This window comes from Diabrotica virgifera, chromosome 2 (genome assembly GCF_917563875.1).
Source record: "Diabrotica virgifera virgifera chromosome 2, PGI_DIABVI_V3a".
Taxonomy (NCBI): domain Eukaryota; kingdom Metazoa; phylum Arthropoda; class Insecta; order Coleoptera; family Chrysomelidae; genus Diabrotica; species Diabrotica virgifera.
In genome coordinates this window covers 166,914,941-166,929,276 of record NC_065444.1, presented here as the reverse complement: position 1 = coordinate 166,929,276, position 14,336 = coordinate 166,914,941, and the positions used below count along the sequence as shown (strand labels likewise).

Sequence of the window (14,336 nt, the reverse complement as noted above, 5' to 3'; positions counted from 1 at the left end):
TTTAGAAAACAACACTTGTCCAAAAATTTTAAAAGTTTGCCAATTCCAGAAAAAATTTCCATACATCTGTTGTTTTTCTAATACTATCCAAAAGTTCTATGCAATTTACTCCGGACATCTGAGATTTTTACACAACTGAATATGTCAGATGGATAAAGAAACTACTATTCTCTGAGAAGAATACATAAAGTCTAATTTGCGTATAATTGGACATGTGTTGTTTTTCAAATAAACGCTTTAATTTAAAAATAAAAATCGACCTGTTTAGGCATTTCCTTAAAATTTAATAACTACTGCCAAATATCGAGGTGGACTACTTTCCTTGGCCAACCTTGACAAAAACTTAATTCTGCGGTCTAATTTGGTATAAAATATAGTTTCAATAAATTTTTTCTCAGTGTTTTTGGCAGTTTCTATGAAACATTTCAAACACACTTCTCTTGAAAATCTGACGTGCGGTAAACAAACTAAGCACAGATTAGTGATCAGAACACCCCATTTATTATAGGACCTATAAAACTCAACACTTTTTCGTGAAAAAAAATGTATACTTGTGATATGACTCCTCGAAGATCCGCTACAGGATCCGAACTTTTCAAGGAACATCGTGAGCTAGATTGCATTTCGCTAGGGAATATCGCGATTAGAATTCAGACGACTAGAGAAATGTAATGTTTACCGATGAGTCTAGATTTTGCCTACGTTCACGGGATGGCCGCGAAAAAGTCTGGAGAAACGCTTATGAACGATATGCGGAGTGCAATTTTAGTCAAAGGGTAAGTTTTTAAGTACATAGGGGTTCAATTATGGTGTGGACTGGTATATCTTCGGATTCGCTCGTGAATTGTATGTACCGGGTTTCCCAATAAGAATGGCTCTCGCCCATATCTCAGGAATCGTTTATAGCACAGCTTTGAGAAAAAAATATTTATAACAAAAGTTGCCTCGGGAAAAGCCTGGAAATTATTTTCACAATTATAGGTTCACCGCTAGAGGGCGTAATTGAATATAAAAAATTAAAAAATCAAAATTTTACAAAATTTGCCCAATGAAAGGGCACTGGAAATCCGATCGTCGTATTCTTCATAAAATTCTGCGCATACTTGATTTTACAAGTTTCAGTCTCCTTTGCAAATAAGAGGTGGGGGTGAGCGGGAACCTTGTTATGAAAAAATGGCTGTAAGTCCGGTTCTGCTAAATCGAATTTAGTAAACTTGGTCTTGTTGAAAACAGTTCCTTTTCATCAATGTAAGAGTTTTCATCAATATGCCAGCCAGGAGTCGTATATTAAATTATTTCCAAAAATCTAGTTTTCTTTGGAAAATACTGATTACAAGTATGTATGCATTTTTAATCCTGTATTGCAAAATAAGTTCAAATTAGCAACAGAATAGCGAAAACTGCATGTCGATACCTTTTTTCTACCTCGAGATATCTTAAGAAACGTGTAAATTTTAAACCTAACCGTTACTGTCACCGGTTATTTTATTTTTATTTAGCATATGGCAATTTGATACACAACATTATCACACATATGTTATAGTCTAACATCTAATGTATTAATATATTCAATCGACGCTGTTGTTGCAGAGGCGAAGTCCAGAGGATCTCCATCATACTTTCTGCGAGGGCATTCGGCAATCATATGCTGGATGGTCTGTTTCTCGGCGCCGCAGTCGCACTCAGCAGAGGTTCTCATTTTCCATTTATAAAGGGAATCTGCGCAGACTCCGTGATCCGTTCTTATCCTGTTAAGAGTTGACCATGATTTTTGGGGGAGGTCAAAACCTGGTGGAGTTTCTGTGATGCATGGTGTGTTTCTCATTATTAGGTTCGGTCTGTCGCTCTGCATGTTCTTCCACTGGGAGTTCATTTGGAAGTTGTTGGAACTCAAGTTTATTGCATCTCTAGTCGGAGGTTTTCTAGAGCGCAATCGATGTGAGTTAGCGTCGGCGACATATGTGTGTATAGGTAACTGCGGGTTGTTAAGCAGCTTTTGGAATTCTCTAAGCAGAGCATGCTGACGACGAAGGTTAGGTGGAGGTATGTGGCTCAGTAGTGGAAGCCACTCCACAGGTGTAGACTTAATCGTTCCAGATATGAGACGCATGGCGACATTGAGCTGAGTATCTATAATTTTTGTGAGAACGCTGTTCAGCCAAACAGGGGAGCAGTATTCAGCTGCGGAGTATACGAGTCCAAGGGCTGAACACCGAAGTGTACTTGCTGTTGAGCCCCATGTAGTCCAGCAAAGCTTCTGTATGATGTTCTCAAGATGTTTCTTAAAGGAGAGTGTTCTGTCCAGGGTGACGCCGAGGTACTTGGGATTATAGTTGTGCGTGAGCAGTTGGTTATCAATGTACACTTTAAGTTTTGTGTGGGCCATATTTTTGTTCAGGTGAAAACAGCTAACCTCGGTTTTTTTTTTTGGGGTTAGGTTTAAGTCTCCATTGTTTAAAGTACTTAACCAGGCATTCCAGATCTTCCGTTAGGATTGCCTCGGAGTTTTGTATTAAGGAGTTTTGAGTTGCAAGTGCCCAGTCGTCTGCATATCAAAATTTTTTAGATCTGGTAGGGGGCATATCAGCTATATACATACTAAATAGCAGCGGTGCAAGTACGGAGCCCTGGGGGAGGCCGTTGTTAAGCGTTCTCTGTTTGCTCACTGTAGTTCCCATGGTTACACGAAAGTTTCTACTGCTCAGCATAGTATTTATGAGTCGGGCGGTTGCTTTGCAGGGGATTATTTTCAGGAGCTTATAGATGAGGCCATCTTTCCAAACCGTGTCATATGCAGCCGATAAATCGATGAATGCCACAGACGTCTTCAGTTTTCTTTGGTAACCTGCCTCTATGTAGGTAGTTATAGAGAGCACTTGGTCAGTGGTGCTTCGTTGAGGCCTGAATCCTGCTTGTTCAATTGGTATTTTTTGAAGTAGCTTTGGGCCGATTCTGTTCAGGATCAGTCTTTCGAGGAGCTTGTAAGCTGAACTGAGTAAAGCGATGGGGCGGTAACTCGCTGGGTTGTCTGTTGGTTTTCCAGGTTTTAGAATGGCTATGATTTTTGTTTGTTTAAAGATGTTTGGTAGGTTACCTGTTTTGAGTATATCTGTATAGAATTTAGACAACTAGGTTTTTGAAAATTTCCCACAATGGATCAGGAATTCTGTCACCGGTAAACGAAGTTAAGGAAAGGTAGTGTGCTGTGGAAAAAAACAAAGAAACATTTTCCTGATCTCAACATATATAATTAATTAAAACAACAATAATACAAACAACACTAAAAAATATAGCAAAGAAATAAAAACAACTAATTAGTGACGACTTAAATGTTCAAATTATTGCCCTTCATTTTTTATTCAAGCATTTACTCTTTCAGGAGTAGATTAAACAGCAGTCCTAATTTCTGCTGTCGAAATGCTTTGAATGTGGTTTCGTATTCTCTGGATTATTTTTTCTCGAGTAAGCCTAGCTGCAAAAACAAGGTTTTTAATCCTTCCCCATACCTAAATAAAAGTGAACTACCAAACTGTCCCCACACCAAACAGTTAAATCTGGTGATAGACGATAATTGGATCCTTTCTTCACTATAATGCTATTATTGGTAAACGCTATCTAATTTTTTTAAGGAATGAATTACCTCTTTTTCTGGAAGGTGTCCCGCTAGCAGTTTGTAGGTCCATGTTGTTTGAGTACGATGGTTGTCCTGCGCATTTTTCCAGAGTAGCAAGAGATTTTTTAGATGAGTCATTCGCTGATAGATGGATAGAACGTGGAAGCCTATTTTTTGGCTAGCCATATTACCAAATTTAACTGTTTTAGACGTTTATTTATGGAGGCGGATTAAAGACTTTTTTGCGGCTAGACCCACTATTCGAGAAACCATGACCAGGGGGTAGGAAACGCCAAGCAAAGCATTGCGAGAGCAGAAATTGAGACTGCTGTTCATATACTCTTAAAGAGTAAATACTTGCATCGAAAATTATGGGCCATAATTTGAACATTTAAGACATCATTAAGTAGTTGTTTTTATTTCTTTGTTAAATTTTATAGTGTTGTTTGTCCTATTGTTGTTTTAATTAATTATACGGGGTGTAACAAAAATACAGGTCATAAATTAAATCACATATTCTAGGAACAAAAATAGTTCGAATGAACCTAACTTACCTTAGTACTAATATGCACATAAAAGAAGTTACAAAATGAAAATCGATTTTTTAAAATATATCGAAAACTATTAGAGATTTTTAAAAGAAAATGGACATGTGGCAATCTTATGGCAGGAACTTTTTAAAGAAAAATTATAGTGAAATTTGTGCACCCCATAAAAATTTAATGGGGGTTTTGTTCCCTTAAAACCCCCCCCAAACTTTTGTGTATGTTCCAATTAAATTATTATTGTGGTACCATTAGTTAAATTCAATAATTTTAAAACTTTTTTGGCTCTTAGTATGTTTTCGATCAGGCAGTTTTTATCGAGTTGTGGCTTCTTTTTTAATATGTTTACATAAAAATTTTATGGGGGTTTTGTTCTTTTAAACCCCCCAAATGTTTGTGTATGTTCCAATTAAACTATTACTGCGATACCATTAATTAAACACAGTGTTTTTAAAACTTTTTTGCCTCTTTGTATTTTTACGACTACCTTTTATCGAGATGGGGCTTCTTCTTTAATATGGTTCAAAATATACCTAAAGATGTAAATCATAAATAAATTTTCATATATTACTAAGTCTCCATAATCGTACTTAACCATATACAAATATGTGGTGGATTTGAAAAATATTCAAAATATCTCGATAAAAACTCGACTTTTCGAAAAAATACTTATAGGTCTGGATCCCGCGTATGAAAAAAAGTTGATTAATAGCAAGCTGAAAATTTGTTAATAGCTTAAGGGTGTCTAGTCGGATAAACTTTGATGTATGGGAACACTGGAACAGGGGCAGTTTTAATTGTGGAACAGGTTAAAAATTTGGAACGGTCACACCACGAAAACGGCACATTTATTTTGTCCGACAGAACAGACTTAAACTCTTCGAACAGAGATTAAACTCTGATTTTTGCATGAGAGTTTAATCTTTGTTCGGAGAGTTTAAGTCTATTCTGTCGGACAAAAGAAATGTGCCGTTTTCGTGGTGTGACCGTTCCAAATTTTTAAGCTGTTCCACAATTAAAACTGCCCCTGTTCCAGTGTTCCCATATATCAAAGTTTATCCCACTAGACACCCTTAAGCTATTAACAAATTTTCAGCTTGCTATTAATCAACTTTTTTTTCATACGCGGGATCCAGACCTATTAGAGGCAAAAAAGTTTTTAAAACATTGTGTTTAACTAATGGTACTACAGTAATAATTAAATTGGAACGTACACAAAAGTTTGGGGGGGGGTTTAAAGGAACCAAACCCCCATAAAACTTTTATGGGGTGTCTAAAATTCACTATACTTTTTTCTTAAGATACTACTGCCATAAAAATGCCACGTATCCATTTTCAATAAAATATCTCGAATAGTTTTCGATTGATTGGAAAAAATCGATTTTTATTTTGTAACTTCAAAGGGCTGTAACTTTTTTTATGTACATATTTGTACTAGGGTAAGTTAGGTTTAATCGAACTATTTTTGGTCCCAGAAAATGAGATTAAATTTATGACCTGTATTTTTGTTACACCCTGTATATGTTGAGATCAGGAAAATGTTTCTTTGTTTTTTTCCACAGCACACTACCTTTCCTTAACTTCTTTTACCGGTGACAGTAACAGTTATGTTTAAAATTTACACGTTTGTTAAGATATCTCGAGATAAAAAAAAAGGGTATCGACAGGCGGTTTTCGCTATTCTGTTGCTAATTTGATCTAATTTTGTAATACAGGATTAAAAATGCATGCTTGTATTTAAAATTTTCCAAAAAAAAACTAGATTTCTGAAAATAATTTAATAACGCTTTCTAGCTGGCATATTGCTTAACAGGCTGTTTCGAAATTATAACTCTTACATTGACGAAAAGAGCTGTTTTCAGCAAAACCAAGTTTGCAAAATTCGATTTAGCAGAACCGGACTTACAAGCCATTTTTTCATAACAAGGTTCCCACTCGCCCCCACATTTTATTTGCAAAGGTAGAATTAAACTTGTGAAATCAAATAGGCGCAAAATTTTATGAAGAATACGATGATCGGATTTCCAGTGCCATTTCGTTAAGCAAGTTTTGTAAAATTTTGATTTTTTAATTTTTGATATTCAATTACGCCCTCTAGCGGCGAACCTACAATTATGAAAATAATTTTCAGGCTTTTCCCGAGGCAGCTTTTGTTATAAATATTTTTTTCTCAAAGTTGTACTATAAACGGTTCCTGAGATATGGCCGAGAGCCATTCTTATTGGGACACCCGGTACATACCTCTACAAAGTAAAACTATTTAAATCTGAACTTCTTCTATTGCAATGGCTATATTAATGGTATGGAGCAGTCCCTGTTTCGGCGAAACTATAAAATAAGGCAAATTAGCTGGGAATTTTTAGAATGACTAAAAGTCCTTTACCTATTTCAGAGTCAATTTTAATTATTTAATGTTAATGCATTATTTGTATGAATAAGGCTAGGTACTCTATTGTGTTGCGTTAAATTTCAAAATTAACCCTGAATATATGCACGTAGTCCAAATTCTGAAGTATAAAAATAACGTAGTGTTCAATAATTTGTAAACTTCGCAATTTTTCTTATTTTGTTCTTTGCTTTTGTATTTTTTTGTTTTAATTTATTAAAAATCGGAATATAAGTGATACATAATATGTGATTTGACGATTTAGTTTATTTTGTGTTTTGTAATGTAGATAGACGAGATTGTCGAATAATTTTTGTTATCAACATTGTTTCAAGTAGCGTTTAAAGTTTGTAACAATATTTGTCGACGAAATGAAGCTGAAAAAATGGCAAAACTTGTACGAAAATTTGGAATTAGGCTTATTTCACCCTCTAGTTCATTTTCTATATTGAGCCGTTGTACGCTTTTGGCTTTTTAAGGGTGAAAACTACCACTAATTGTAAAAAATTATAAAATAACATTTTAAACTTTAATATTGTCAACATTTGGTTCTTATGTATTGTATTGTTTTATGCTTTAAGATATACTATCATAAAATTTCAACCCTTAAAACCACCCTTGGTGGAGCTATATATAAAAAATTTACTTATTCTAAAAGAATAATTTCGGCTTGCATCGATTTATATAAAAATTTGGGATTAGGATCATCTCACCCTGTACTTCATATTCTATATTATGCTTAAGGGCGTTGATTATTTTTAGGGATGTAAACTACCCCTTATTATCAAAAATTATATAAAAACATTGTAAAGTTTAATATGGGCAAAATTTGGTTTTGATTGGTTAAACAATGATTTTTTTACTTTAGGATATAATATCATAATATTTCAACCCTGAAAAACCACCCTTAATAACATTACAGTTTTTATAAGTAGATATTTTAATAGATATACAGGGTGTCCAGAAACTTTACCGACAAACGAAGACAGGAGATTCCTCAGATAATTTTAAGACAATTTAACCCAATTCACCTAGTCCGAAAATGCTTCTTAAGGGAGCTAGAGCTCTTTGAAGATGGCGTCATGAAATTAGTTTTTCTTAAATACCTCCAGAACGCTTAGCTTTAGAAAAACGAAAATTGGTATGCATATTTAGTTTTCAGAGATGAATCGACTCCATCTATCGCAAAATTCTAGTACCGGTCATGGGCGTCCGTTTTGGGTAGAGCAACGGGCATTTTACCGCATAACTCTTTTGTTCTTAACTTTTATGCATTTTTGACACCGTATTATTAAATTATGAGGTATTCTAGTACTAAAAGGTACTCTTGCTTTAAGTCGGTAGGACACACCGTTTTCTAGAAAAATCGATTTGGAATTTTTCATTTTTGGAATTTGAAAAAAAAAAAATAAAAAGAACTTTTCAACAAAAAACGAAGTATTTTACCAACATAAAGTAAGAGTAACTTTTAGTACTTGAATACCTCATAATTTAATAATCTAGTGTCAAAAATGCTCAAAAATTCAAGATAAAAAGTTATGCTATAAAATAACTGTTGACCTACCCAAAACGGACGCCTATGACCAGTACTAGAAATTCGCAATTAATGAAATCGATTTATCTCTGGAATATAAGTAAATGTACCAGTTTTGGTCTTTCTAACCAGTTTTTTTTTGAAAAAAGTTTTTTTAATTCAAAGAGCGAAAAATTTTCAAATTGATTTTTCTAGAAAACGGTGTGTCCTACAGATTTAAAACAAGAGTATATTTTAGTACTAGAATACTCCATAATTTAATAATCCAGTGTCAGAAATACATAAAAGTTAAAGATAAAAAAGTTATGTGATAAAGTAACCCTTGCCCTACCCAAAACGGAAGTCTATGATCGGTACTAGAAATTTGTAATGGATGGATTAGATTTATATATTGAAGATAAATACGCGTACCAACTTTTGTTTTTCTAAATGGAAGCGTTCTGGAGGTATTTAAGAAAAACTAATTACAAGACGCCATCTTCAAAGAGCTCTAGCTCCCTTAGGAAGCATTTTCGGACTAAGTGAATTGGGTTAAAATAACTTAAAATTATCTGAAGAATCTCCTGTCTTCGTTTGTCGGTAGAGTTTCTGGACACCCTGTATATAGAAAAAAAAGTAGAAATTAAGAATTACAAAAACATTTATTTACACAAAAATACGAATTTACAAATATGTCCAAATACAAATACAAATAGTTTTTTAGTCGTCGTCCAGTATATGAAGCGGTTCTGTGGTAATATACATACATTGAAAATTATCTATAAGCGGACTATCCGAATTTTTTGAAAAAAAAATTGGTTTTATAAACATACCTCCTTCATTTTTGGCGATAAAAAGTTTATTCAAAAATGACTTTGTAGGATTTTTGAAGAGTTATAAGACTGTGTAAACTAAATTCCTAAGATCCCATAGTTTTTAATTAGGGTGGGTTTAAAGGGCTCGAATAAGGGGGTGTGCCCGTAAATAGAGGTTTAAAACAGCTATATCTCGCTAACTGTTCACTATAATGAAAATCTGTGGGAATTTTAACTATTAAAAGGCCACAATTTATTAGTCTATAATTTTTTTCGTATTTCCAGTATTTTCGGAGATATTTTGAAGTTAAAGGTGAAAAATGGGCCTTTTAAATAGGTCAAACATCTTGGGTGTATTGAAAATACCAATATAAAAGGAATTACCGAGAGGTGAAGACCCATTTTTAATTAGGAGGGTAGTTAGGGGGTTGTTTTCACTGATTTTTTCATAAAGAAAAGCAGGTACCGTATTTTTTTTGATCATAAGTCGCCTAACTTTTAGGCTACAAACTTTTTATTATTATTTTTTGAGAGGCCTAGCTGTATACTCGAAAAAAGATTATTTAAGTTTTCCTCGAGAAATGCTAGTTTTTCCGTTATTCCGTATATTTCCGAATATTTCAAATTATGCATTTGACTAAAAAAGCTATCTTTTAACACGCCGTATCTCGGTTTGTATTAGTCTTAAAGATATTACAGAAAAAGAATTTTGTTTATGTTACTAAAAGATACAATTTTGATATTTACCGTTTCTTTGATTAAATGCATATTTTTCGAGGTATTCTCAAAAAACCCTCTAAAAATGTCGATTCTTTCATCGAAAAACTGTTACTTTTAAGCGCGAATAACTCGAAAAATATTTGTTTTACAAAGGAAATGTACAAAACACTTTTTCTTAGAATAAGTTTTTACATCGATTTACATAGTTAAAATATATTAAAAAATTCTCGCCCACGAGATGGGGTGGCAACCACCCCCAAGAATTTAGCGTACAGCGGCATGATATACAAAATGATCCTTGGACTATGCCCTACTTTCTGTGAAAATTTCAAGTAAATCCACGGTGGACGAAAAAATTGCGAGCCAAAATGCTTCATTTCCTCCACTATATAGCACCCAACTTATAATAATGAAGTTACTACCTATATTCTTGGGTGGTAATTCTTTAATTCTACAGCAGGCGCGCCGATTACCAGTTCAAAACCTGACGTGCTTTGTACACAAAATACATATTAGTTGATTTTACCATATTAAGTGCATTTTAGCATAATGGCAACCACGATTTACAAAAATAGAATATGTTAATTTTTCTACAAAATAACCACGTTTTCAGACGGTTTTTCGCAAATAACTCAAAAAGTAAGTATTTAGTAGAAAAAAATTTTTATCAAAAATATAGCACGCAAAAAAGTGAAAAACATGGTGCAAACCTAATATGTCACTATACCTCGTAGAAGCAGAGTTATAGCGAATGAAAAATAGGTTCAAATTCGTCAAATTCCAAATCGAAAAATTTAACGTGCCATAACCAAAAATCGAAGCACTTTTTTGGGGAAAACATATTTTAACTTTTTTAAAGTGTTTAAAAATGCTTATATTTGTTTTGTAAAAAAATTTTTTAGCATCAAAAGTAAATAAGTTACGCTTAAAATAAAGTTGGTCCCTTTTTTTGGTAAGAAATCGGGAAAACCGCCCCCTAATTAGCATTTCATATGAAATTAATTCTTACCAATTCACAAGTTTTTTACTCGTGTATCTATTGTTCATATGATTTGTAAGTTTCATCGGTTCAAAGTCCTTACTTTTGAAAGAGCTGTAGTTAAAAAGGCTTGAACGAGTCACTTATCACGGGTATATGCAAATTAAAAACACCGAATCTTAAACAATTTTTGTCTTACAGAAAAACAAAAAAATACAAAATATTTAGAAAAGTGAAGCCGACTTTTTTTATTGTTCAAGATTTTTGGTATCTCTAAAAATTTGTAAGTTATTTTGAAAAAAAGCATTTTTAAAAAGCTCGTTTTAAAAAAATATACATTCAATTACCCCTAACTCACTTTGAATTAGCATTAGTTTACTTTTTTGAATGAGAAGTGTATTTAATTTTTTATTATGTTCAATTTTGATAATATTAATTTTTTTGTAAAAACTTGTGGCAGATTGACAGTTAACCTACGACCACATATGTGTTGACCGGCTGGGGAAAGAAGGGGAGACGGATTAACGGACGTCTGTCAGAAGACATTTTAGAAACTCCGAAAAGAACTTTCATAGTTTTCTTACTTGTTTTAGTATGTAGTTTGTTGTAAATAAACTAATAAAATAGTTTAAAGTGTGCCCCGACTACTTTGCATCCCGCAAACCGGCCACATTGGTGACACCGAGAAAAAAAACGACCAAACAATGCCAAACGATAATGCTACACCATACGAAGGCAATGATCACCCAATAATTGCACGGGTAGGCATAAAAGTTCCAGAGTTTTTGGCGCAATGAACCAGAACTATGGTTTCTTCGGCTGGAGGCGCAGTTCCGACAAGCCAAAATCATATCTGACAACTGCAAGTTCGACCATACTGTTGCTAGTTTAAACAGTGACATACTAATAGAAGTGGCGGATATTGTAAAGAATCCAACTGCTGACAGTGCCTATACACAACTGAAAGCTCGCCTTCTCGAAAGGTATGGCATTAGCTCAGATAAAAGGATCTACAGATTAATGGAGCTCACTCTGGGTGACTTAAAACCCACCCAACTACTATACAGAATGCAAGCTCTGGCCACGGATAGCATTAGTACACAAGTTCTAAAAAATTTTTGGTTGGACCGCGTACCACCTTCGGTGCGAAGTGTTATATCTGTTCTTGATGGAGATCTAGAAGAGCTTGCTAAGAAAGCCGATAGGTACCTCCGATGTTCCAGTTTTCCAGTCATGGCTGTTACCGAAAGCCCTACCTTAGACAAAGCAGTGGCTGCATTGAATGACCAAGTGAGCGGTTTATCCAACAGATTAGCTGTAGATGAAGAACGGCAACAGATTCAAATGGTCAAGAGTACCAAGTCATCATCTGACGAGCAGTGTTACTACCATCGAAGATTTGGTGCACAAGCAAAGAAATGTAGACCACCGTGCAGTTTTACAAAAAACGACGAAAGGGCGCATTAATGGCGGCAACTGCAGCCCCTCACATACCACGCCGCCTCTTTATTACCGATGGTGTTCTCCAACTTCAGTTCCTTATTGATACAGGGGCAGACCTGAGTGTGCTTCCACGTAAAATCTGCACTGCGACTCGGCCCAGCACTGTATGCCTATATTCTGCCACCGGATCGTGCATCCAAACGTATGGGCAGAGACAACTTTCACTAAACCTTGGTCTAGACCAACCTGTAACATGGACTTTTGTAGTCGCAGATGTCACCACACCCATACTAGGAGCCGATTTTCTGACACATTATGGCATTAGTGTTGATATGAGAAACAAACGACTAGTAAGCTCAAATATGTCAAGCAGTATTACCTGTGTGTCTCGTCGTGTTAAAGTACCAGAAGTAGTCCTATCCACTGCCCATCCTTACGATCGTCCGGCAGCCACTATACCAGAGGATATTGAAAGGGCCCAGCACTATATTGAGACTCGAGGTACACCAGTATTTTTTAAACCACGAAGACTTCCACCAGATCGTTTTCAAGCTGCACGAGTAGATTTCAACGAGCTGATGCAGGCAGGCATTATCCGACCATCAAAATAATATTGGGCTAGTCCGCTTCACTTAATTAAGAAGTCCAATGGACGATGGCGAGCCTGTGGAGATTTCTGCCGTCTAAATGCCATGACCAAACCAGATAGCTACCCAATACCGCACATCCAGGATTTTGCTAACCAGCTACAAGGAAAGAGAATTTCCTCTTGTATTGATTTGGTACGTGCTTTTTACCAAATTCCAGTCCACCCGAAGGATGTACAAAAGACGGCTGTAATAACCCCCTTTAAGCTTTACGAGTTTCTCCGAATGCCATTCGGTTTGCGAAATGCTGCCCAGACGTTCCAGAGGTACCTCGATCACCTTTTTCGAGAATGCCCATATGTGTATGTATACATCGACGATTTTTTTTTGCCTCGGAGACTGATACCGAGCATGGGAAACACCTGGCATCAGTACTTCGGATTCTGGAAGCAAATGGACTTCAAATCAACAAGGATAAATCAAAAATTCCGTGAAAGTGAAGTAAACTTCCTGGGTGCCACGGTCTCCCCAACTGGCGTTCGTCCATTGCCGGCTAAAGTAGGCGCAATTCGCAACTTTGCACAATCTACGACCTATCGATAGCTACGAAGGTTTATGGGTATGCTCAATTTCTACAGACGTTGGTTACCAAATGCTGCGAATGAACTAATGCCATTAACGGACTTATTGTCTCAGCAAAAGAAAAAGAAGCAAGAACTGACTAACTGACATTAACAGCAGCAGCTGCAGCAGCTTTCTCCAAAGTCAAAGAACTCTTGGCCGCGTCGACTAAATTGGTTTTCCCAGCACCGAATGCCCAATTGAACATATCAGTTGATGCCTCAGATGCTGCCATCGGCGGTGTTTTGCAACAGCTTTTAGGTGAACACCTACAGCCCATCATCGCTTTCTTCTCCCGAAAGCTTTCTAAGACGGCGCGAAACTATAGCACTTATGACCAAGAGCTGCTTGCAATATTCAGTGGCATACATCACTTCTGCCATTTTCTTGAGGGCATGCCGTTTACCATTTATACTGACCACAAGCCTTTAACGTTTGCCTTCCAACAGCGACATGAGCGGCAGTTTTCACGACAGATACGCCAACTAGAATTTATTGGACAATTCTCGACCTATATTCGACACATTCAGGGTGCAGCCAATATCGTTGCCGATTGTCTCTCACGACCCGAAGTAGACGCTGTCACAACACCCATTACCATTGGCTATAACCGGCTATCCGAAGCTCAGACTACAGATGAGGCTCTTCAACAGATCCTGAACGATCCAGCTAGCTTGTTACAACTTCAGCGCATAGTTCTACCAGATAGCCAACGACCTATTTATTGCTCAGTCCAAGATGGTCGTATACGAGTTTATGTGCCAGCTGTGTTCCAGAGAGGTGTTTTCCTAAAGTTCCACACGCAGTCCCACCCAGAACATGCTGCTACATTACGAATGATTGCCGAACGCTTTGTGTGGCATAACATGAATCGCCAAGTCAAGCAGTGGTCACGAGAGCGCATCCAATGCCAACGTGCCAAAATTTGACGTCACACTGTTACACCTGTGACATCTATAGGAATGCCAGACGATTGCTTCGCACACATACATGTCGACAGTGTTGCCCACTTCCAAAAAATCAGAACTTTCGATACCTGCTTACAATCATCGATCGTTTCACGAGATGGCCCGAGGCCATACCTATCTCGGAAATTACAGCCGAAGTTGTTGCG

General features: G+C 36.1%; 1 protein-coding gene across 1 annotated transcript in view; it reads left to right on the top strand.

Moving 5' to 3' along the window:
* Positions 1-12,038, top strand: part of LOC126880855 (uncharacterized) — a 92,496-nt gene extending 80,458 nt beyond the window's left edge. Inside the window, exon 2 of the mRNA XM_050644923.1 lies at positions 11,352-12,038. Coding sequence (XP_050500880.1) covers positions 11,352-12,038 — 687 coding nt within the window. The remainder of the gene's footprint in view (positions 1-11,351) is intronic.
* The last annotated feature ends 2,298 nt before the right edge of the window (positions 12,039-14,336 follow it).